Source organism: Giraffa tippelskirchi, chromosome 1, assembly GCF_054371585.1.
Source record: "Giraffa tippelskirchi isolate mGirTip1 chromosome 1, T2T-mGirTip1v1.2.pri, whole genome shotgun sequence".
NCBI classification, from domain to species: domain Eukaryota; kingdom Metazoa; phylum Chordata; class Mammalia; order Artiodactyla; family Giraffidae; genus Giraffa; species Giraffa tippelskirchi.
This window is the reverse complement of record NC_137275.1, coordinates 88,447,384-88,473,862: the sequence shown is the minus strand read 5'-3', so window position 1 is coordinate 88,473,862 and position 26,479 is coordinate 88,447,384. Positions and strand designations below refer to the sequence as shown.

General features: G+C 38.3%; 1 protein-coding gene and 1 pseudogene across 1 annotated transcript in view; one reads left to right on the top strand and one right to left on the bottom strand.

Annotated features, from left to right (window-relative positions):
- The window catches only part of TACR3 (tachykinin receptor 3), a 64,690-nt gene extending 63,350 nt beyond the window's left edge, over positions 1-1,340 (top strand). The window contains exon 5 of the mRNA XM_081551307.1: positions 614-1,340. Within this exon, the coding sequence (XP_081407433.1) occupies positions 614-926 (313 nt within the window). The 3' untranslated portion in view covers positions 927-1,340. The remainder of the gene's footprint in view (positions 1-613) is intronic.
- Positions 1,341-19,213: 17,873 nt separating this feature from the next.
- Positions 19,214-19,702, bottom strand: LOC145521289 (ADP-ribosylation factor-like protein 2-binding protein pseudogene; annotated as a pseudogene).
- Between the last annotated feature and the right edge of the window lie 6,777 nt (positions 19,703-26,479).

The window sequence follows — 26,479 nt, the reverse complement described above, 5'->3', positions numbered from 1 at the left end:
ACCTCTACCACACCATTCCTTAAGTTTCTTAAAACTATTATTTAATTTTTACTTTTTTTCGGTAATTGCACAAGCCATATATCAATTCAAATAACCTCAAAAGCAGAACATATATTTTTAATCAACTTCATTTAATGGCTTACAAAACCAAGGATTTTGTACTTTCATACACAATTAGATAAAAACATCCAGCTGAGCAATTAATTTTAATATTAAATGAGACTAATTTATGAGTGTGTAATTATTACCGTAAGAATCTATTTCAAAATATGTCATTTTTCAGGGCCGTACCCAGGAAGTTTAATTCACTTATGCAAATGTATAAAATTATTGAAGAAACCTACACTGCTTCTTTGGCATATTGATTACCCCTACTGCACTTTTACTCTTTGATGACTTGCTTTTAATCAATGGGAAATTAAGATTCAATTCAAACAAAAAGGACTTAGAAAACTAGTACCAATACTGTGGCATAAATTCTAAAAGTTAGACTAGAAATTAAATTCAAAAAATGGGTTGGCTTAATTGTATTAACCAGAGCTTTCTGTAGAAGTTGGAGGAAATTTCCACTTGAAAATATGACTTTTTCTTCTTGTGGCCTGCTTCTCCTCAGATTTCGAGCAGGCTTCAAGAGAGCATTCCGCTGGTGTCCTTTCATTGAAGTTTCTAGCTATGATGAGCTGGAGCTCAAGACTACCAGGTTTCACCCGACTCGGCAAAGCAGTCTGTACACTGTGACCAGGATGGAGTCCATGACGGTGGTGTTTGACCCTAGTGATGCAGATAATACCAAATCCAGTCGGAAGAAGAGAGCGCCTCCAAGAGACCCAAGCTTCAGTGGTTGCTCCCGCCAGAATTCCAAATCTGGCTCCACCACTTCAAGTTTCATAAGCTCACCCTATACTTCTGTGGATGAATATTCTTAAATTCATTTTCTGAGTGGGAAGAGTAGAGTGAGGCCATCATAGTGTCACCATAGTGTCCACACTCTCCTGATTGTCAGCCCTGTCCTACATAGCCTCTGTGAAAAAGAGGGGCAATTTTTAGGCAACTGTGTTTCAACTGAGAAAGGTAGCATTTGAGTTTAACAAAGACACTATTAAGGTATTTTCCCCCTCAAAAATACAATGGGCTTTAAATTTATTCTTTGAAAAACTTAATAATTGTATTAACAGGAAAATATTTCTGAAAAATATTTGTAAAGAGTTTCATTTTTCTCACTGAAAAATTTCAATATATATTTGTGACACTAAAGTGACATATGATTTCCCCAAAAGATTAAATAACCATAAAAATATAATGATATGAGTGAATAAAAATAAAATCTATATAAAATGAAACTTTTTCACCTATAGCTATTACAGAAAAAAGTTATATGACTTATTTTACCACTAAAATGATGGGAAATTAACCTCTAAGAGTAAAAATTAATGAAAATCTTTGCTAAAGAGAATTAACTCTGTAGGATAAAAATTTTTTGAGATTCAAAGATATTCGCCATGAAATATAATTGAAATAGAAACCTGATCAAATTATTAGGCAGCTGCACACATAATTCTCTTTATTTTTCTGGGAAAGTGTCTTCAAAAGAAAAACATAATCATTTAGTTTTTGACTATTACATATTTTAAAGAGCCAAACTAAGAAATAGTCAAAGATAGAACTTTAAAATGACAAAGCAAATCCCTATGATCCTCCTTATTTTATTTTTCACAAATATTTGTAGGTTTAAGAAAAAAATGGATTATATAATAGTAAAGAGGCTTTCTAATGAAGAAGGGAAGAATCTCATTTATTTCTGAAACTGACTACCAATTTTTAGGCAAGAATTAAAGATACTAATTCATAGTTATGATAGCAGACAAAAGCATCTATTAGCTCCAAAGGAAAATGTATTTTTCCTCCATAACCCAAGGAAAAAGTTTAAGGTGAGTATTAACAATTGTTTAGTGCCCTTATTCTCTCTCCTTCCCCCACTGGAAAAAAAAAAAAAAGAGTAAGGACTAGGAGAAGGTATCGTAAAATATATTTAAATGCAAAGCCTTAGGACAGAAGTCTATGTACTACTTATATGTACTAGTTTGAGTGTATGCTAAGTTGTTTCAGTCATGTCCGACTCTTTGTGATCCTAAGGACTGTAGCCTGCCATGACCCTCTGTCCATGGGATTCTCCAGGCAAGAAGACTGGAGTGGGTTGCCATGCCCTCCTCCATGGGATGTACTAGCATACATATAGGTAAATCAAGTAAGATGTAGAAAACGGAATCAACTGTTAGAATAAAAAACTGGACAAAATGCGGATACACATGAACTAATACCGGGCAAATAGGAGTATAATATACATATTTCTACAGAAACAGCCTTCCTTTATCTGCTTAGATAGTTCAGAAATTCCCCCAGAAAGAAATGAGCTAATGGTCCTAAAGAAGAACCTGTTTTACTATAAGAAAAAAATATACTGACACATTTCTGAGAGCTATAACAAATCAAGGTACACCATTAAGTGTGGAATTTATCTTCCAGACCTCAGTGTTTAAAAGCCATCTTTTCTTGAATTAGAGATATCACCAATCCCACTCAAGAAAGCAGTAACCTTCTGAGAATGTGGATGTGTAGTACAAATTTCTCCTTCAAAATATTCAGTTAGATTTTTAAAGCTATCCAACTACAATTATCTGTGACACTTTACTGGACTGTTATGCCTCCATCAATATAGGACCATTTTTCTTAAGAACAAGATAAAAAACAATTATTTCAGGAGAATACATGGTGTTTTCTGCCACAACATTAAATTTTTCAATCTTCCTCCCCTGTTTTGGATCCAGCATCAGAAGTATCTAATTGTTACAAAGTGTTAAAAGTCTAAACACCCCTATCATAAGTGTTTTAGCTAAATTTATTTTAATTACACTAATAAACAGATACACGTATATACATAAATATGCAAGTGTGCAGACACATACAATCGGTTTAATGTATGCAAAAACTTCAAAGAATTAAATTCAAAACTGAATGCTGAAATAGTAAGTGGCCATTACAGAGTTGCCACAAACAGCTCAATAAAGTCTGTGAAGCTTGTACGCATGCTTTAGATAAGCAAATGTATTATTATTTAGTTCCTAGTCATTGAATATAGTGTTTAAGTGTTCATTCCAAAACATGTAAATGCTTTTCGTACAACGTGAAAATGTCAAGAAAAAGCCTAACATTTTAAAGCAAACATTTCTTCTTCTTAAACTTATGAATGATTGTGAGACTAGCACTAATGAATGTTCTAGATGCATGGCACCATATTCAGCTGTAGATTAGAATGTGAAATCCGGCCCTCAAATTCAATGTAATCAGCCATTACCAAAGCACATTAATACATCTGAAAAACATAACTCCTGCCTTCACACATTATAGAAACTCAATATAATTTTGTAGCACATTTAAGGGAAAATATTGCTCCAATCAGCTGTTTTGTTTGTTTTCTTGTTGTTGTTGCTTTGCTTGCCAAGGATCATCCTTCTGGCATGATGGAAATACCTGAGGTCCAGACAGTATCTTTAATACTTTTTACAGAAAACTGACATCATTAACTCAATGCTCATGACTCTTAAACTGAGACCTTATAAAGCAGAATATTTTAAGTTCAAAAATTTAAGAAGTAATAATAATAAAATAAATGAGTACAATATGAAAGAATGAAAGAGATAAGATTTTAGTCCTTTTGTCTGAATCTTCACACTGAGAACTGTAGAATAACACATGGAAACCAGCTTTAGTAGGTGTCATTTTAAATAAAGCTGTGCCAGTGTTTTCATATTTGTCAGGGTTTGGAAGAATTGGCCTCCAAAGTTCACTCTCTTCTCTCATGTTCAAGTTCACTGTGAATCTTTTTCATTGTTTGTAGGCTAACACTGACTGGAAATACCAGCAGATGGTCAAAACATTCTAGATTTTTTTGTACCTAGATCAGCAGCAGAAAAATACAAACTATTTTGACAGCACTCTAAAAGGTCTCAAAAAAAGATCCAATTAAAATATTCTTTTTAAAGATAAAAAATAACTAACATTGTATTTTTATTATTTTGCATCTGGACAAAATGTTTTTTAAATTACCTGCATGGGAAAAAATTAAAGCAAATGTGATTACTACAGAATACAAGCTAACAGCTTTCATTTTTTTTTTTTTTTTTTTAGCAAGCTTAGTATGCTACTGCATTATTCTGTCTTCCAAATTCATGATGATGACATTTCTGACCCAGCAGCCAAATTCATATTCTTTTCCAGATCTGGCCAATCTCTTATAAACAGAGATCCTAGGTACTTCAAAGTGAGCTCCAACCTTACAAAGCACACAGAAGAATGCCAAGAAGCTTAGTATCAAACCTCAGAAGCACAAAATAAATGTGAAAAATCAATGCTGGCTAGCTCAGAACTTGAATTTGATTTTTGTCAATGCAGAATTCCATCAGAAAACTTCTGATTAGTGTCTGTCAAATTATTTCATCAAATATAAAGGCAGGAGAATTATAGCGATTTCTCATACTTTTACCAGTAACAATCTGAGATACCACTTATTGTTGACAGTGTGCCAAAAGTTAAGAAAATTCAAGCATGACATTGGCCAGGTTGTGAGATTTTACTTCGGGCCAAGCATGAATGAAGAATAATGTCCAATAGTAACTGTGTGTTGTAAATAGCTTGGCAAAAATTCTGTGTACATAAGAAATAAATGTATATAAGGTTTGTAGCTGGTGAATAAAGTATTTTCAAGTTGTGATAATTATACTGAGCATTAACAGATTTAATACATTTGTTACCCTTTGTATGTGTGGTATATGTAACAGATTTAATTTATTTTTATTTTCCTTTAAAATCATTAAAAATAATATTAAAAATAAAAGCAGTCAATATTTTCCTACTGGTTAGCAAAACATATGTTATGGAAAGTTCTATCTTATCTAAACATACCTAACCATCCCTCAACACTATTTTGTGCTTCCTCCCTTATTTTTCCTCATAAAATGTCTAGTGCCACTGCTAAGTTGTTTCACTCATGTCCGATTCTATGTGAGCCCATGGACTGTAGCCCACCAGGCTCCTTTGTCCATGGAATTTTGTAGGCAAGAATACTGGAGTGGGTTGCCATTTCCTCCTTCAGGGGATCTTCCCAACCCAGGACTGAACCCACGTCTCCTGGGTCTCCTGCATTGGCAGGCAAGTTCTTTACCACTAGTGCCAGTTAGGAAACCCCATAAATGTCTAGTTTTCCTAAATTACTTTGGTTCAGAAAAAGCGTCTATGGGGAGCAAAGATATTAAACTGTAGAATAATATTCTGAGTAGAAAGCAGCAGCAGACTAACTGGAACATACACTCAAAAGTGCATATAGCTAGAGGGCAGGAATAGAGGCGCAGACATAGACAATGGACTTGTAGACCCAGTGAGGAAAGAGAGGTGGCATGACCTGAGAGAGTAGCGTTGACACAGATACACTACCCTGTGTAAAACAGGTAGCTAGTGGGAAGCGGTTCTACAGCACAGGGAGCTCAGCTTGGTGCTCTGTGATGACCTACAGGGGTGCGATGCAAGGGTGGGGGGTAGGAAAGCTCAAGAGGGAGGGGATATATATGTACATATGGGAGATTCATGATGTTGTACAGCAGAAACTAACTCAACATTGTAAAGCAATTATACACCAATAAAACAAGTTCATGTAGCTGAGTATGGAGCAGAGCATCTTAGAGCCCTGGCATCAGAGCTGTAACAAGTGACAGACTCGAGTTTATACCTAAGCCCCACCATCTGCTAGCTAGAGGATCTGGGGCAAATGATTGTCTGTTCTGAGCCTCACTTAACTCATCAGTGAAAAAAGAAAATACTAATTTCTTCAAAGTGCTAATGTGAGGGTTGAATGAGCTAGTGCATGAATAAGGCAGGGTCAAACTTAAATAAATGTTCAGAAACATCATTGGTGTCATGTGCATGGGGGGATTAGAGAAACCCTTGTTGCCTGTATCATTTTGCTCTCGTCCAAAGATCCTTGAGGGGCAGAAGTAGCCTATAGCCTCCTATCTCTGAGCTCTGGGCTGTTTTCAGAGTCTGCACAAAATCTTGGAGGTTACCTGAGTGTTCTGGAAATTAGCCATCTGGCTGTGGGCCCTGAGTATGGAAAGCTATACAGGTGAAGGGTTAGACGTGGTCAATTAATAGAAGGAGTAGCTTCGGACACATGAAACTAAACTTACTTCTTAGGAATGGTGCAAGCCTTTTAGGTTGAATAATAAAAATGTTAAACTTCAGAAGATAAGAGATGAGGGAGGAAAAGCAGAAATTTGTCTTTTCCAGTTTCCTTGGCAGCATTACTGACTGCTCCAAGGAAGAGTGCTTCAGGACAAATTCAGGTCAGGGGGCAGCAAAGACCCACACTGACTCTCCATTTCCACCAGCTGCAAGGACATCTTATTTGATTCAGTCTGTCAACCTCATTTAGATACAAGCAATCGTTACCTATCCCAACAACTTATCATGAAGCGAGAAGGAAAGAAAAAAGCAAGATATCTTCACCAGCCACCACATATCCAAAGCATCAGGAAATCTTCTAAGCTCTGAAAAGATATCCAATGTTCTATAGATTCACACTACATCAACCACTACGAACCTGATCCATGTCGCCATTACCTCCTGCCTGGATTATTGCAACAGTCTCCATCCCATGCCCTCCTTAAAGTTTATTCTCAAGAAAGCAACCAGAGTGATTCTTTTAAAACTGCATCACATCATCTCACATCTCTGCCTAAAATCCTCTCATGTCTTCCCATTCCACTCAGAATAAAAGCCAAAATCCTCACAATGGCCTTGAAGGCCCTTAATGATATGACCCTCCTTAGTTTTTCTGCTTTTCCCTCCCATATTCCACGGGATCCACAGAGCCATCTACATCAACTTCTTTCCTGGAATGTGTCAAGCATGCTACAACCTCAGGACTCCAGAGCTGGCTTTTGAGTCTATGTTCCAGTTAATCTGCTCCTGCTTTCGACTCAGAATATTCTTTTGTCCAGTATGTTAACACCAAGATAACCACGTGACAAACTCCATCGTTTTCTTTAAATCTTTGCCCAGTGAGGTTAATCCTGATCACCTCGTTTAAAACAACAAATCCTCACCCCTACCCCAGTTCCTCCCAATCTCCACCTTGCTCTTTATTTTTTCACAGAAGTGAAGTGAAAGTCACTCAGTCATGTCTGACTCTTTGCAACCCCATTGACTATCAGTCCATGGAATTCTCCAGGCCAAAATATTGGAGTGAGTAGCTGTTCCCTTCTCCAGGGGATCTTCCCAACCCAGGGATCGAACCCAGGGATTGAACCCAGGTCTCCCACATTGCAGGCAGATTCTTTACCAGCTGAGCCACGAGGGAAGCCCAAGAATACTGGAGTGGGTAGCCTATCCCTTCTCCAGTGGATCTTCCTGACCCAGGAATTGAACTGGGGTCTCCTGCATTGCAGGTGGATTCTTTACCAGCTGAGCTAACATTAGCCTGCATTAAGCATTTTTTAGAATACCATATAATTTACTTATTCATTATATTTATTACCTACTCCCAAATAGATCAATATAAACTCTACTAGGGAATGGACTCACTAAATAATTATTAAATTAATGAGTGAATATAAAAGTTTGATACAAAGTATAGTGGAGATTGAAGCCATCATTTCTTCATATAGGCATCATTTCTCAAGTAAGAGTATGTCAGATGACATTTTCCAACTGTCTGTCACCACCAAGCCCCTCTTTTGCATACTCTTCACTGTGAAACCAAGACTAATATTTTGTAAAATTATACATTCTCTTATTGCTTGAATTTGTTAGGTTCTATAATGGGAGTCAGTAGAAGGAACTCAGAATGTAGAAGGGGAAAGATTCTGTTCAGCAGTGTTCTAGCAGCAGCAAACACTTGGCACCTACCGTTACCATCTTTCAACAACTCCAGCACAAGCTTTCCATGCAGCCAGCAAGATAACAGTAAAAACCATGCTGCACCCCTTTAACAATCAGATACCAACCATACCACATTAGCTCATCCGAAGAAACAGTTTACAATTTTTTTGTTCTGTGTTAACCATATTTTCCTTAATAATTATATGCTGCACAAGTAATAAACATTTTAAGAGTATTATTCTGAGGAGAAGAGTGAAACTATTTAAATGGAAACTATTTAAATGGAATCTCCATTTTTTCAAGGTTACCATGTCTTGTCAACTTGTAAAACAATTGCTACAGGTTTATGAAGGTCAGAATATTTGGCTATTAATAGGAAGATGATATCACAATTAGGGGAAATTAACATAATTACTTTCTAAATACAATGTCACATTCATAAAGGAATAGTATAAATTAGAAAGGAACTCCCATGACTCTGACAAGCCAAACAGGCAGTGATGAATGGCCCAATCTCCTCCTAAAGAACTTGAACCTCTGCCTGGTCTGAGATTTCAGGAGGACGAGATGAAGACCTACTTTTTTTTTTTTTTGAAGACCTCTTTTAATTAGCGAAAGGAAAAGGAGAAAAGGAAAGATAATCCCAATTGAATGCAGAGTTCCAAAGAATAACAAGGAGAGATAAGAAAGCCTTCCTCAGCAATCAATGCAAAGAAAGAGAGGAAAACAACAGAATTGGAAAGACTAGAGATCTCTTCAAGAAAATTAGAGTTATCAAGGGAACATTTCATGCAAAGATGGGCTCAATAAAGGACAAAAATGGTAGGGACCTAACAGAAGCAGAAGATGTTAAGAAGAAGTGGCAAGAATACACGGAAGAACTGTACAAAAAAGATCTTCACGACCCAGATCGTCATGATGGTGTGATCATTCACCTAGAGCCAGACATCCTGGAATGTGAAGTCAAGTGGGCCTTAGGAAGCATCAGTACGAACAAAGCTAGTGGAGGTGATGGAATTACAGTTAAGCTATTTCAAATCTTGAAAGATGATGCTGTGAAAGTGCTGCACTCAATATGCCAGCAAATTTGGCAAACTCAGCAGTGGCCACAGGACTGGAAAAGGTCAGTTTTCTTTCCAATCCCAAAGAAAACCAATGCCAAAGAATGCTCAAACTACTGCACAATTGCACTCATCTCACACGCTAGCAAAGTAATGCTCAAAATTCTCCAAGCCAGGCTTCAGCAATATGTGAACGGTGAACTTCCACGTGTTCCAGCTGGTTTTAGAAAAAGCAGTAAAAGCAGAGATCAAATTGCCAACATCTGTCGTATCATGGACAAAGCAAGAGCGTTCCAGAGAAACCTCTATTTCTGCTTTATTGACTATGCCAAAACTAGCCAAAACTTTGACTGTGGGGATCACAATAAACTGTGGAAAATTCTGAAGGAGATGGGAATACCAGACCACCTGACCTGTCTCTTGAGAAACCTGTATGCAGGTGAGGAAGTAACAGTTGGAACTGGACATGGAACAACAGACTGGTTCCAAATAGGAAAAGGAGTATGTCAAGGCTGTATATTGTCACCCTGCTTATTTAACTTATATGCAGAGTACATCATGAGAAATGCTGGGCTGAAAGAAGCACAAGCTGGAATCAAGATTGCCAGGAGAAATATCAATAACCTCAGATATGCAGATGACACCACCCTTATGGCAGAAGGTGAAGAAGAACTACAGAGCCTCTTGATGAAAATGAAAGAGGAGAGTGAAAAAGTTGACTTAAAGCTCATCATTCAGAAAACTAAGATCATGGCATTTTGTCCCATCACTTCATGGCAGATAGAAGGGGAAACAGTGGAAACAGTGTCAGACTTTATTTTTCTGGGCTCCAAAATCACTGCAGATGGTGACTGCAGCCATAAAATTAAAACACGCTTACTCCTTGGAAGGAAAGTTATGACCAACCTCGACAGCATATTAAGAAGCAGAGACATTACTTTGTCAACAAAGGTCCGTCTAGTCAAGGTTATGGTTTTTCCAGTGGTCATGTATGGATGTGAGAGTTGGACTGTGAAGAAAGCTGAGCACCGAAGAATTGATGCTTTTGAACTGTAGTGTTGGAGAAGACTCTTGAGAGTCCCTTTGACTGCAAGAAGATCCAACCATTCCATCCTAAAGGAGATCAGTCCTGGGTGTTCACTGGAAGGACGGATGTTGAAGCTGAAACTCCAATACTTTGGCCACCTCATGGGAAGAGTTGACTCGTTGGAAAAGACACTGATGCTGGGAAGGATTGGGGGCAGGAGGAGAAGGGGACAACAGAGGATGAGATGGCTGGATGGCATCACCGACTCGATGGACATGGGTTTGGGTTAACTCTGGGAGGTGTTCATGGACAGGGAGGCCTGGCGTGCTGCGTGCGATTCATGGGGTCGCAAAGAGTTGGACACAACTGAGCGACTGAACTGAACTGACTGACATTTTTTTTAGCAATGAAACATTCTTTTCAGTTTATAACAAGATGCCCACAACCCATTCTAAAATGTATTGGAAAGGATGTAGAAAAGGATTCTAGCGTATGAATCAAAAAGGCATCATAGAGAGTGAAGTAAGTCAGAAAGAGGAAAACAAATTACTGTATATTAACCCATGTATGTGAAATCTAGAAAAATGCTACAGATGAACCTATTTGCAGGGCAGGAATAGAGATATAGATGTGGAGAACAGATTTATGGACGCATGAAGCAGGGGGAAGGAAGAGCAGGATGACTTGGGAGATTGGGATTGACATGTATACACTATCATGTGCAAAATAGATAGCTAGTGGGAACCTGCTGTATAGCACAGGGAGCCCAACTCGGTGCCCTTTGATGACATAGAGGGGTGGAATGGACGTGCAAGGGGTGGGAGTGTAGTCCAAGAAGAAAGGGATATATGAATACAAATAGCTGATTCACTTCATTTTACAGCAGAAACTAGCATAACATTGTAAAGCAACTAGCTCCAATTTTTTAAAAGGCATCAGAATTTTGTCCTACATTCTAAATCAGAATCACTATCTATACCAGAGGTTTCAATTGTTAGATTCCATCTTCCTCCAACCTCCAAATACCCTGAGTCGATCTGGGTGGGAAGTCCTAGTTAGCCTGAAAGGATAAATGAATTTTAAATGAATTTAACCATTGAGCATATGTTTAGGCACTAGACTAAAGAAGCACTAAAACATGTAAAGCCTCAGCTTTGTGTTCCTAAAATTTAGGCAGACCCTCAAAGTATAAGACTCTTCATTTGGCAGAGCACCATTAATACTTAAATAATGCAAGTTTAGTGAGTAGAGATAGTTTACAAGATGCACGGATGAATGAACTGATTTCAAAATATGCACTGATGATAGCAACAGATTCTTAGCACTTAAGAAGCCACTGAGGACCTGAATTAGGCAAGTTGGAACCAAGTGCAACAGATCAAGGGGGAGTCCAATGGGGACCTTGGATCAATGAAGAGCTGTATGAGGGTTTTAAGTAAGAGAAACAGGCTAAAAAATGTTGGGTATTAGGGAAAGAATGGGCTTCCCTGGTGGCTCAAATGGTAAAGAATCTGCCTGAAATGCAGGAGACGCGGGTCTGATACCCAGGTCAGGAAGGTCCCCTGGAGAAGGGAATGGCGACCCACGTCAGTATTCTTGCTTGGAGAATGCTACGGACAGAGGAGCCTGGCAGGTTACAGTCCATGGGGTCACAAAGAGTCAGACATGACTGAGCGACTAACACACACAAAGGTAAGGAATACAGGCATCTCAAAGACAATGTTGCATGCTTAAAAATAGTTTTTATATTCAAAGAATTAATGCTAAAAGGCAAATCTTGACAAATATGTCTAATTACTAAAGAATGAAGGGATCTGACTGAAATTAAACTTTTTCTGCATAAATAAAGGTATGAAGAGAAGAACATAAATTCCTGGCCAATATTCTTTACCTCTTCATTTCAAAGCCTTGCAAGTACAGGTACAGAATAACAGTTTATCTACTAAAGAATAGTTATCCAGGCTAATGTGCTCAAAAAACATATGAAATTTACCTCCCAACTCACCAAAGCAGACCCTGCTGCTACACAAGAATGCCATTTCATCTTACCTCATCCTTTTATGTTGCATCTCCTCAACCCAGCCATCCCGTACCACCATTGGACAAGTCAGTGCTCTGCTTTTATCTTACCTTTACACTATCCCAAGGTTGGATCTGCAATACTAATAGTGGAAATGGCAAAGAGATAGCTGTCTTCAAACTCAAAAACTTTAGAAAGAATGTTAGTCCTCTAAAATGGAAAGAACAAGGTGATAATATGGAAAACACAGACCTATGATACCATTTATTAAAGTTGGTAGCTTAACTACCTCAAATTAAAAATGAGCAATAGTTTCAGAAATCAGATGTGCATTCCCTGAGAGACAAAAACTAAAAATAGTCCTAACAAACATATCTAATTTAAAGTCACAAAATATTGTATTTATTTGAAGAATTTGACTTCTAAATTTCAAACACATATTTGCATTAGTACAAGTAATGATCAATTAAGTGCATGAAACAAAAAATGTATATTATAAAATAATCATTAAATATATTAAACAGTTTATTTTTCACACAAAGTTGAAGTGGGAGGGGGGGTTCTGGAAGGGGAAAACATGTACACCCATGGTGGATTCATGTCAGTGTATGGCAAAACAAATACAATATTGTAAAGTTAAAAAATAGATAAATAAACTAATTTAAAATTAAAAAAACAAAAAAATATATAATTTCTGTCTTTGATAAGGAAGATGTGGTTCTCCTCCAAGCTGAGCTCTTTTCCTCTGCAGCATCAGAATTTTCAAAATCTAGTTTCCAAAGTGAGTGCATTATCTTGAATCAAAGCATGAGGCCTCCCTGTCCATCACCAATTCCCAGAGTTTACCCAAACTCGTGTCCATCGAGTTGGTGATGCCATCCAGATAGCTCATCCTCTGTCATCCCCTTCTCCTACTGCCGCCAATCCTTTCCAGCATCACAGTCTTTTCCAATGAGTCAATTCTTTGCATGAGGTGGCCAAAGTATTGGAGTTTCATCTTCAGGATCAATCCTTCCAATGAACACCCAGGGCTGATCTCCTTTAGGATGGACTGGTTGGATCTTCTTGCAGTCCAAGGGACTCTCAAGAGTCTTCTCCAACACCACAGTTCAAAAGCATTAATTCTTTGGCACTCAGCTTTCTTCACAGTCCAACTCTCACATCCATACATGACTACTGGAAAAACCATAGCTTTGTCTAGACGGACCTTTGTTAGCAAAGTAATGTCTCTGCTTTTTAATATGCTGTCGAGATTGGTCATAACTTTCCTTCCAAGAGGTAAGCGTCTTTTAATTTTATGGCTGCATTCACCATCTGCAGTGACTGTGGAGCCAGAAAAATACAGTCTGACAATGTTTCCACTGTTTCCCCATCTATTTCCCATGAAGTGATGGGACCAGATGCCATGATCTTAGTTTTCTGAATGTTGAGCTTTAAGTCAACTTTTTCATTCTCTTCTTTAACTTTCATCAAGAGGCTTTTCAGTTCCTCTTCACTTTCTGCCATAAAGGTGGTGTCATCTGCATATCTGAGGTTATTGATATTTCTCCCGGCAATCTTGATTCCAGCTTGTGCTTCTTCCAGCCCAGCATTTCTCATGATGTACTCTGCATATAAGTTAAAGAAGCAGGGTGACAATATACAGCCTTGACATACTCCTTTCCCTATTTGGAACCAGTCTGTTGTTCCATGTCCAGTTCTACCTGTTGCTTCCTGACCTGCATACAGGCCTCTCAAGAGACAGGTCAGGTGGTCTGGTATTCCCTTCTCTTTCAGAATTTTCTACAGTATTGTGATCCACACAGTCAAAGGCTTTGGCATAGTCAATAAAGCAGAAACAGATGTCTTTCTGGAACTCTCTTGCTTTTTCGATGATCCAGCAGATATTGGCAATTTGATCTCTGCTTTTACTGCCTTTTCTAAAACCAGCTGGAATATCTGGAAGTTCACAATTCATGTATTGTTGAAGCTTGGCTTGGAGAATTTTGAGCATTACTTTACTAGCGTGTGAGATGAGTGCAATTGTGCAGTAATTTGAGCATTCTTTGGCATTGGTTTTCTTTGGGATTGGAAAGAAAACTGACCTTTTCCAGTCCTGTGGCCACTGCTGAGTTTGCCAAATTTGCTGGCATATTGAGTGCAGCACTTTCACAGCGTCATCTTTCAGGATTTGAAACAGCTCAATTGGAATCCCATCACCTCCACTAGGTTTGTCTGTAGTGAGGCTTCCTAAGGCCCACTGGACTTCACATTCCAGGATGTCTGGCTCTAGGTGAGTGATCACACCATCGTGATGATCTGGGTCATGAAGATCTTTTTTGTACAGTTCTTCTGTGTATTCTTGCCACCTCTTCTTAACATCTTCTGCTTCTGTTAGGTCCCTACCATTTTTGTCCTTTATTGAGCCCATCTTTGCATGAAATTTTTCCCTGGTATCTCTAATTTTCTTGAAGAGATCTCTAGTCTTTCCCATTCTGTTGTTTTCTTCTATTTCTTTGCATTGATCACTGAGGAAGGCTTTCTTATCTCTCCTTGCTATTCTTTGGAACTCTGCATTCAAATGGGTATATTTTTCCTTTTCTCCTTTGCTTTTTGCTTCTCTTCTTTTCAGAGCTATTTGTAAGGCCTCCTCAGATAGCCATTTTGCTTTCTTGCATTTCTTTTTCTTGGGGATGATCTTGATTCCTGTCTCCTGTAGAATGCCATGAACCTCCGTCGATAGTTCATCAGGCACTCTGTCTATCAGATCTAGTCCCTTAAATCTATCTCTCACTTCCACTGTGTAGTCATAAGGGATTCGATTTAGGTTATACCTCAATGGTCTAGGGGTTTTCCCCACTTTCGTCAATTTCAGTCTGAATTTGGCAATAAGGAGTTCATGATCTGAGCCATGGTCAGCTCCCAGTCTTGTTTTTGCTGACAGTATAGAGCTTTTCCACCTTTGGCTGCAAGGAATATAATCAATCTGATTTCGGTGTTGACCATTTGGTGATGTCCATGTGTAGAGTCTTCTCTTCTGTTGTTGGAAGAGGGTGTTTTCTATGACCAGTGTGTTCTCTTGGCAGAACTCTATTAGCCTTTGCCCAGCTTCGTTCTGTACTCCAAGGCCAAATTTGCCTGTTATGCCAGGTGTTTCTTGACTTCCTACTTTTGCATTCCAGTCCCCTATAATGAAAAGGACATCTGTTTTGGGTGTTAGTTCTAGAAGGTCTTGTAGGTCTTCATAGAATCGTTCAACTTCAGCTTCTTCAGCATTACTGGTTGGGGCATAGACTTGGATTACCATGATATTGAACGGTTTGCCTTGGAAACAAACAGAGATCATTCTGTCGTTTTTGAGATTGCATCCAAGTACTGCATTTCAGACACTTTTGTTGACTATGATGGCTACTCCATTTCTTCTAAGGGATTCCTGCCCACAGTAGTAGATATAATGGTCATCTGAGTTAAATTCACCCATTCCGGTCCATCTTAATTTGCTGATTCCAAGACATTCAGTCTTGCCATCTCCTGTTTGACCACTTCCAGTTTGCCTTGATTCTTGGACCTAACATTCCAGGTTCCTATGCAATATTGCTCTTTACAGCATTGAACATTTTTTTTTTTTATCACCAGTCCCATCCACAACTGGGTGTTGTTTTTGTTTTGGGTCCATCCCTTCATTCTTTCTGGAGTTATTTCTCCATTGATCTCCAGTAGCATATTTGGCACCTACCATCCTGGGGAGTTCATCTTTCAGTGTCCTATCTTTTTGCCTTTTCATACTGTTCATGGGGTTCACAAGGCAAGAATACTGAAATGATTTGCCATTCCCTTCTCCAGTGGAACACATTTTGTCAGACCTCTCCACCATAACCCGTCCATCTTTGGTGACCCCACAAGGCATGGCTTAGTTTCACTGAGTTAGACAAGGCTGTGGTCCATGTAATCAGATTGGCTAGTTGTCTGTGATTGTGGTTTCAGTCTGTCTGCCCTCTCATGCCCTCTCTCAGTGCCTACCATCTTACTTGGTTTTCTCTTATCTTGGACGTGGGGTATCTCTTCACGGCTGCTCCAGCAAAGCACAGCCTCTGCTCTTTACCTTGGATGTGGGGTAGCTCCTCAGGGCCACCGCCCCTGACCTCGGGTGTGGGGTATTTCCTCCCGGCCGCCACCCCTGACCTCTGGCGTGGGGTAGCTCCTCGTGCCATCGCAACATTATATAATTGCTTTGGCACTAATATTCCACAATGATCATACAAAATTTCATTTTTCAGTACAGGGTTGAGACAACAATAATTTTAAAATTTATCATTATGCTCATCCTCAGAAACTGTGAGTATATACAGACTATGAAGGTACAGAACATTCACAATAATCCATAACATTATGCCAAGGACATAAGGATTTCCTTGCCATGTAGACATAGTGATTGCTCAGCTTATTTTGTCTGTTTTCAACAAAAAACACTTATGTGAAGGCAAGAGAAAATCATGTCCAATTTAGGAAAATATTTTTAAAGTTCACATATTTATTTCAACAAATAAAATTCATCATCCTCAATCAGCTTCTCCCTCTTTATTACCAATTGAAGCACTTAGAGTATATTTTTAAATCATGCATAGCTTATTAATTTTTATACAGCTTTATAAGGTGAAATATTATACCTGTGTTTATTTACTAACTTAGTAAATAAATGAAAACACAAATATTTTAAACATCTTGTCCAAATTATGCAGCTTGCTTTTGGTGAAAATAAAGCTCTGAATTCAGACTATTTGACTCCAGAAGCTACCTTTACCTTTGACTAGTAATTTGTGAGATCCAACTACATAAAATGAAATGAAGGTTATGTACATCTGTCTCTGACTCTGCTAACAATCTTAGGAAGCAAAGACTCCTGACACATTCTGATACTGTAATCTTTAAAGTATGGATAGTATATATTGCATTTGGTGGTTTTGAAGTAGATGAACTACTACCATCAAACATTTCAAAACATGTAGAATTTTCAGAGAAGATCCTGACCTTCTGAGATATCTTATGAGGTCTGGTTACCCCAGTGAATAAATGTCAGTCCTGGTTCTTAGTCTAAGCTTGCAGCATCCCAGAGTTAACTCCAAATTCAGTAGTTGAGTAATATTAGCAAATCTCACAAGCAACTGGAGAAGATATCAGAATACTGGCTAACTAGCATATTAGCTTCCTACATGGAAAAACAATTATTCAGGAAATTTATTGAGAATGGAATCAGAACAAGAGTTATAGTCATTTTCTTTTATTAGTTTTCTCTGTATGTCTTTCCTTGGACAATTCTTTAACTATGACTAAGACACTGCTGATGAATATAACATCTGTTCTCTTGAATCTCTCTTGTTGAATCCTCAAAATGCTATGCCCCAGTTTCATTTGTCAACAAATAATTTCACTGCAATATAGCAAAGGATTAAAGAATATATTTATAAGGTGCCTTGTGATGGGAAAGAGCACCTCTGTCTGCCTGGGAAAATTTGGAAGAAAAAAAGATGTATAGAGAAAAATTTTCACAGGAGAGGTGATGCTTGAGCTGAATCCTCAAGGATAAATCTCTTCTCCAAGGAGAAGAAAAAGTGAAGTATAGAGAACAGAGTGTACAGGGCCAAGTAGGCCTAAATAATCTACATTTTCCCCACTAACTTTTAAATTACTTTTAAAGTTAAAAGTAAATAAAGCTAACAGTACATCATTAGGCAACCCTAAAATTATCTTGAGGCTTGACTATGCCAAATAATAAATCACTTCCACTAGGCAGAGCCAGTTACCTTTTATAACATCAATTTAGATTCAAACAAAGTGCCTTCCTCACATTCTCCTTAGGTTTTTCCAACCATGCATCAACATCATAAGAATGGATGCTAATCTGATTACAAATGATCAAGGCCTTTCTCCTCTGTAACATTTCAAATCAAACTCAGAGTCCACTGTGTTTCCTAAGTCAGTAAAGGAAATAAAACAAATTTTCTTTAGAAATTTTAATTTTTACTTGAAAAGTAAAAACAAAAAACTAACTATACATTGGGAATTGAACTACTATATTTTTTCTTTCACCCATGTTTTCTGGCCAGTAACGTTCTATCAAACACTGTAATAAGACAATGTACTGAATCTAAGCAGATGACCAGTAAAGCTGTTTGCTATCTCCTACTCATGCTAAGCTAGACCATGGAACGTTATCTTGGTAGGATTATTTTGACAGCCAAGAAGGAAGTGCAGAGCCCCTATCCCATATCTAAGGAGTGGATTTATATAGAAAGGGTTTTAAGCAAACCTGCACAAACCTGAACGTGGTCTAAGAAAAGGATATCTTTTAGACTACTTCCAGCATACATTCATTGGCACCCAGTTAAATGGACCACCAAGGTAGAAAGCATTTTAGCTTTCACACCACTAACAGCTAAAAAACACACAGCATATAATACTCTGATCTTGAAGTGGGTAATCATGGAAGTTCCAAGACTGTATCCACAGGTTAGCCTGAGTATTCACCTACGAAAATATTTTTTTCAAAAACACATCAACGAGGGTTATAGAAACAATGGGACAACATCTGGACCTGTAGAAGACAGTGGTACAAAGACTGCACATGTAAGACTAGGAATTCATTTTCACATTAGCTTTTAGGTAAAGGAAATCTCTGTTAAGTTGATTCCTACTAGCTGTGATGGTAGGATTTTCAGCAAGCTTGAGATGGGCATAGCTTGAGTTAACCCCTAGGTAATTACTCCCAGTCAAAATGCCCACTGAGGCTGCAGGACTGTGATCCATATAAAGAGCTGTGAGTGCACAAAAAGCCTGACAGGCTATGTAAGGCTGGCTTGGCCAAGAGAGTTGGTGATGGTGGATTTTCCCAACACAGACACCCCAACATGAATGCTGGGGATGGAATCCCAGGTGGAATGCTGGACTTGTGTTTGCTGCAGGAGCCAGACTCTGAAGTCGGAGAGAGGGGTCTACTTGGGGAGGAGTACTAGGGTTACCAAAAACAAGAACGTCTTGTCCCAGGAAGGTCAGGTAATTTTCTTCTGACCCATCAATACTTAACATTAATGAGTTGCAGAACAGAGTCAGTATGTATTCTTCTGACATCATTAGCCAAAACCTCTCCCACTCTATTGCATTGGTGACGTCCAGGAAGAGCACACGGCCTGGAGTTGGGGCCTAGGGCCGCAGATTGTTCTGGGAGGCTGGCAAAGAAGATTTTCACAGTGAAGTCACCACTAAACTGCTGTTCAAGTCCAGTCCCCGGCCCTCTTTTTCTGCTTGGTAGTCCAGAAACATTTCTCTTAAAACCAGGAAATCTGTAAATGTGAGCAGCATGTCAAAAATGTTACCAGCCACTTCATCTTTATGGTCCTGTAAACTTGTAGTGAAAGCTGCCATGTTAAATCCAGGAATCCACTCCAACAGCTGTTCTTCTATATACTTTTCTACCAAAGAAATATATTTATTAAAAATAGGCGTGTAGGTTAGCTTATTCTCTTATGCGTCTTCAAACTCCTGGTAGTACTTGTCCATGAAATTCCTCTGTAATAACTGGAACTCATCATCCATGATAATGTCCTCTAAATATCCAACCATAGCATCAAATTCTGCATCAGAGGCATAAGAGAAGGACAGCGTGAAGCACTCTTCCTCTAGGGCATCCATCGCCGCTGCTGCATCCACTGCGCGTGGGAGAGTGGAGCCGCTGGCCTTCTACCCCTGACTCTGCTTTGCTCTACAGAGCTCCAACTGGCATCCGAGAGGCCTTGCCCCAAGGCCTCGGCAGGCTCACGGCCCAGCCGGGTAGCGCCTGCACGCAACGCCCCAGCCTCAGTCTCCCCGGCTGCGGCCACAGGCCGGCCGGGCCTCCCAGCCCTGCAAGGCCTCACTAAGTTCCAAATTTTTTTAAAAATTATTTTACACTATTTGCACAAGCTATTGGAGCTACTGGATACATAACATTTCATTTTAACCCAGCAACATTAATGAAATCATTTTTGTTTCAGGAAGACGTTAATGTAAAACAGATGAACTTAGTGCATGTCTGAGACTAATTTCTTAAGATTAGGGATGAAATGAAGGAAAAGACGATAGTCGGGTATGAGTAAAGAGATCAAGGACTTAAGGTGGAGGGGGGAAGAAACATACAGAGATCAAGAATGTAATGACATCAAGTTCAGAATGAGCTGAAGATCACGTATGAAGTAAAGGTAATGAATCCATGTCAGAGTGCCTTTCCTCATAACCTTTTCTACTGCTCCTGAGTAGATTACTAACACTAATGTCCATGAGATAACCAAAAAAAATACTAATAATTCTAAGGCACTAGTCCAACACCAACAAAATTTTCCCGTATTTGTCATTTATTAATATTTAACAGACATAGACAATATAAAAATAGCTACAAAGATAGATAAAATAACTTTGATAAAGAACTATATTAACTAGGGTAGTCTTCCTTGGAATTATTATTTTTTAATTCAATGTTACAGTTAAAACTTTGAATAGATTTTTAAAGGATGAAGTTCAGCATGGAAATTCTACACCACATACTAATATTTTCAATAAAATTATTCTAATAAGCTATCCTAAAATTAGGAGTTTGGAATTAACATATGCACACTACTATATATAAAAAAAGATAAACAACAAGGACCTTCTGTATGGCACCCAGAACTATATTCAATATCTTGTAATAAACTAAAATAGAAGAGAATCTGAAAAGAACAGATATATATGTATAACTGAATCGCTTTGCTGTATACTTGAAACTAACACAACACTGTAAACTAACTATACTTCAATTTTTTAAAAAGCTATCCTAGACATAAGATAAAATTAAAAAAAAAAAATGGGTTCTGTCCTTATCCTTCCTATTGAATGAATTACTTCCATTTTCACTTGTGACTGGGAAGACAATAATTGAAATATTTATTGTTCATTCTCATTATACCAGCGCTTGTGTCGAGCACATGAAATACCATTAAGAACAAAATAGAGTCTGAGACGTCATAGAACTTATAGTCAAGTAAAGGAGACAGTACTCAAATAATTACATGGATATGCATTTAATGATTACCATGGAAGAGTTGTGAAGGAAAAATTCGCAGTGAGAATGCAATTGGAGAAACATAACCGCATTTGAGAGGATGGGGAGGATTCCTGAGAAAGAGACATTTAAACAGAAACCTAAGCTGATCCTGATTTAGATTATCCTTAAGAAAACGGGAGATTCTTTTTTCAGGCAGAGAAAAAAAGTATACAAATGCTTTGAAGCAGGAAGTTGTCTTGCTTGTGAAACTAAAAGGTTATCAAGGCTCCAGAGGTAAATACTAAGGGACTATGACATGAGAGGAAGGCAGCACCATGAGCTGGCTACTCTACCTCTGCCTTTTGTGATTCTCAGGTGATAAGTACTTACCCTATAAAACCCAACTCACAAATTCTTACATCGGTCTCTGAAAGAGAGATGAGACTAATTTTCTATGGAAGGAAACTCCATGCTTATTTGCTGTATCTGTGTACCTAAGATTCCATAGGGAACTTTTGCTGTGTTGTCAACATTTAGAAATAACTAGAGGTTAGAGATCAGTAGACATTACCAGTTTCGCTGACTCTAAATGAGGACCAACAAAGAATCTCCAATATCCTCTCCATTTCCCACAACTCCACAGAGACTCTCATTGTGGTTATCATGTTTTAATTCTAATGACTACTTATCTTACAAGACAACTCAGGAGCGTGTGTCATATATAATCCCTTCCTTCTTGGAATGCTTCTTTTCGATCAAGAAACTTCAGCCATTTTGTTTTCTTCCAATCTCACCATCTACACTTCCTAGTCTGCTTGACGCTCCTTCTATCAGTGTACATTTGGATACCTTTGAAAATGTATCCAAAGCTAAGTCCTAGGCCCCTTTCTCTTCCCTATCAATATATTCTCCCATCCAGATTCACCATTTTAAATATTCCTATCTCCTAAATCATTGCTTCTGGCTTTGACCTCTCATAGTTCTAGATGTGTATATACAGTTTCACAGCTCTACTTGGATGGAATCTTCACACAAGCATCTCAAACATAATATGACCAAAGAGAACTTGATTTTCCTGCTGTATTATAAGATCTAATATTTCAAGTGCTGCCATGACATCTTTGAGCTTCAGAGGGTCCCAAAGTTCTAGCTGTGAGTTCCCTGCGCTTGCCAGAAATGCTCCTACCCAATAGAAAATGTTTCCCATCTTACTAGTTCCATATTAGCTGAACCAGCTGCCCCCAACTGGTCCTCAAGGTAACAAAATCACCTGTCTATCAACTTATGAAATTATTTAAGCAAGCTAATCAAATCCTACTGCAGGAACCAGAGGGCAGGAACCAGGGGGCAACTCACCCTCTTGTTACTACAAGACCTACTTCCACAGCCCCTTCTGGTTCACTGTGGCCCAGAGTGCAACACCTGTTAGACCTGCCATGGCATGTGGTATCCTCTTCCCCTGGGCTGTGAGAGTACATGACTAATAAGTTGTCCATCTCGTCTGCCTAGTGTCAGGTGTTGTTATTTGACCATCTTCTATGATTTAGGACATAGGAGCTCTCTTTCAGCCATGGAATGAATAGGACATGGTCATAACATCCGCAAAATGAATTCCTTCTGATCCACATTTTAATATACAGTGCTACCATCCAACAAGTTGCTTAAGTCAATAAGCTATCTTCTACCATTTTCTTTCCCTCTTATATTTAATCAGTTTGCAAGTCCTATCAACTTTGCCTCAAAAATGTAACCCAAAACTATCTGTTTCTTTCCACCTGCATTGCCTCTCATATTTAGCTAGCATTATCTCTCACCTAGGGCTTCCCTGGTGACTCAAGTGGTAAAGAATCCACCTGCAATGAAGGAGACCTGGGTTCGATCCCTGGGTTAGGAAGATCCCCTGCAGAAGGGCATGGCAATCCACTCCAGTATTGTTACTGGGAGAACCCCTATGGACAGAGGAGCCTGGCGGGCTACAGTCCATGAGTCACAAGGAGCCTGACATGACTGAGTGACTAAGCAGAGCACAGCACAGCATCTCTCACCTATACCACCACAGCGACCCCCTATCTGGACTCTTCGCTTTAACTCTTACTATGAAAAATTCATTATTCACGCAATAGCCAGTTTAAAAATTCTAGTAGTTTTTCATCATACATAAACAAAATATAAATTCTTCTCCTGACTTACAAAGTCTTACATGATTTGATTCTGCTTGCCTCCTTGATTCATCTGGCCTTATGCTTCACATCATCCACTCTGTTTCAACAATAGAACTAAATTCTTCTTCTCTCCCTAGAATTCTTGCCTTTGGGCTTTTAAATTAGTTTCTTTCTGCCAAGCAATACCTTCCTTCTGATCTTGTCATGGCTGGTTAATTATTGTCAATCAGATCTCAGTTAAAATATTTCTTCTTAGATATATTTCCTGATCTCTCAGTCTCTACCTTATCACCTCATACATTTTTTGATCTGATACCTTTCTTGTTTATTTATTTACTCATTTACTTGATAACTGTCTCCCAGATCAGACTGGGAGCTGTACCTTGACTGGCTTATGTACCAAGGGAATCTCAGTGTCCAGGGCCATGTCTGACATATAAGGAAAATTAATATAAAACGGTTAAAAGAACAAATGAATGAAGCAAAGGAACGCAATGGTTAAAACATAAAGCTTGGATTAATACAGGCATTGTTGCAATCCCACTAGCTTTGTGATCTTTCTGAATCTTAATTTTCTTCTGTAGAATGGGGATAATAACTGTTTCACAGGGGTTTCCTGTGAAACTCATATCATGAGTTTTATGTTTCTAAACAATTCCTAAAATGCAGTACTTACATAACAATAAAAACCATTATTAAACAGACATGGTCAACTGCAGTCAGCCTCTAATAACTTTTGAGACAGCACACAGAAGGAAGTAAAATTGGAATTATGAAATTCTAATCTACTCAGATTACTCAACTGTTAGATAGTTTTTTAAAGAGGATTGAATAGAACTCATATAACTTCCTTGTGAGCATCCAGTCAAAATCCATTCTTAAAATTATAGCAAAATAAATAAGCTGTACATAAGAAGCATATAAGAGAGACAATTTGCCCTTTATACTTTATTAAACTGAGTTCTAATCTTGTTTATTTTTAAATCATGTCTCCCAAACTCTGTTTAAGCCTCAGTACAATTGTATAGAAATATACAAAAGTTATAGTGCTGTAGCACCACACTGAAAATTTATATAGATGCTTGTGATCACAAGAGTGAAACAAATTAAATATGCAGTTTTAAAAAGCTGAAACACAGTTTAACTTGCCTCACTCTTTTGATCTATGAATGCTATATATTTCACATTATTGAGAAATGATTCAGAGTATGTATTTAACAAAAGTTGTTAACAAGAAGAAATTAATTTTATCATGAAACATGATTTTCTTTATGGATTTATATGTAACACTTACACTGAACATTTGTTAGAAAGAGATATTGAGCATTTTCCCCCAAATTATTCTGCTTCACACCATCTCCAACATATAACATCTAATGTACTATTTGATGAGAGGAAGTGTTCTATTTTAGGTTACAGGGCTATGTCAAGTCCAATAGGTCACCACCAAAAATAAAATCCAACAGTGAACTCAAGATTTAAGTAACATTTGAAAGCAACTACTGACCTTCTTTGGCTGCATGGGATTTGAAATTTGTTAATGCTGTATAGTACTCCCTTGTTCTATGGTTGAACACTGGATATTTCCAGTGTTGGGACGTTACAAAGAGTGATGTTATGAAATATTCTTATATTTGTCTCTAGGTGCCTTAGTCATAAAGTTTAGGGCATATGTAAGTTCAGTTTTAGTAGGTACTGTCAAAAGTGGCTGCAGTAATTGATACTCTCACGGGCAGTCTACGAATGTCCCATTTACTACATGTCCTCAACCATTTTGAGACTGTTTTTCACATTAGCTGTCCTGTCCTTTACTGTTTTAATTTGTGTTTCAGTGATGACCAATGAAGCTGAGTACCGTTTTAAAAACATATTGGCTATATAGATCTATTCTTCTTGGAAGTGCTGGCTTGAGTCTTTTACTCAAAACCTGTGGAGGAAAACACAAGCAGGACACACATAAATCACTGCAATTTTTTTTGTTGTTGTTTTTTTGCATCTGTCTCCTAAGACAGAGGGGCTTCCCTTGTAGCTCAGTCAGTAAAGAATCCACCTGAAATGCAGGAGATCCAGGCTCGATTCCTAGGTTTGAAAGATACCCTGAAGAAGTAAATGGCAACCAACTCCAGTATTCCTGCCTGGGAAATCCCATGGACAGAGGAGCATGGCAGGTTACAGTCCATGGGGTCGCAAGAGTTGGACAGAACTTAATGACCATAACAACACCACCTAAGACAGATCTTGGTCCCATTACTTCATGGCAAATAGAAGGGGAGAAAGTAGAAGCAGTGACACATTTTATTTTCTTGGGCTCCAAAATCACTGCAGATGGTGACTGCAGCCATGAAATTAAAAGACGCTTACTCCTTGGAAGGAAAGTTATGACCAACCTAGACAGCATATTAAAAAGCACAGCCATCACTGCTGACAAAGGTCCATATAGTCAAAGCTATGGTTTTTCCAACAGTCATGTACAAATGTTAGAGGTGAAAAATAAAGAAGGCTGAGAGCTGAATAATTGATGCTTTCACATTGTGGTGCTGGAGAAGACTCCTGAGAGTCCGTTGGACAGTAAGAACATCAAACCAGTCAATCCTAAAGGAAATCAACCCTGAATATTCATTGGAAGGACTGAGACGGAAGCTGCAGCTCCAATACTTTGGCCACCTGATGCCAAGAGCCAACTCACTGGAAAAGACCCTGATGCTGGGAAACATTGAAGACAGAAGGAGGAGGGGGCGACAGAGGACAAGATGGTTGGATGGCATCACCGACTCAAAGGACATGAATTTGAGCTAACTCCAGGAGATAGTCGAGGACAGGAAAACCTGGCATGCTGCAGTCCATGGGGTCGCAAAGAGTCAGACACCATTTAGCAAGTAAACAACAACAACCTAAGACAAAGGAAATGAAAGCAAAACTAAACAAGTGAAACTTAATTAAACTTAAAAGTTTGCATAGCAAAGGACACCATGGACAAAATGAAAAAAAAAAAAACCAGAATGGGAGAAAATCTCACAAATAATATGATTGATAAGGAGTTAATATCCAAAATATATAAAAAAACTCATACATCTCAATATCAAAAAACAAATTATTTAAAAAATGGTCAGAACATCTGAAGACATTTTTTGAAAAAAACTTACAGATGGCCAACAGGCACAATGAAAGATGCTCATCATCACTGATCATCAGAGAAATGCACATCAAAATCATAGTGAGATTGTGATTACCTGTTAGAATGCCTATCAT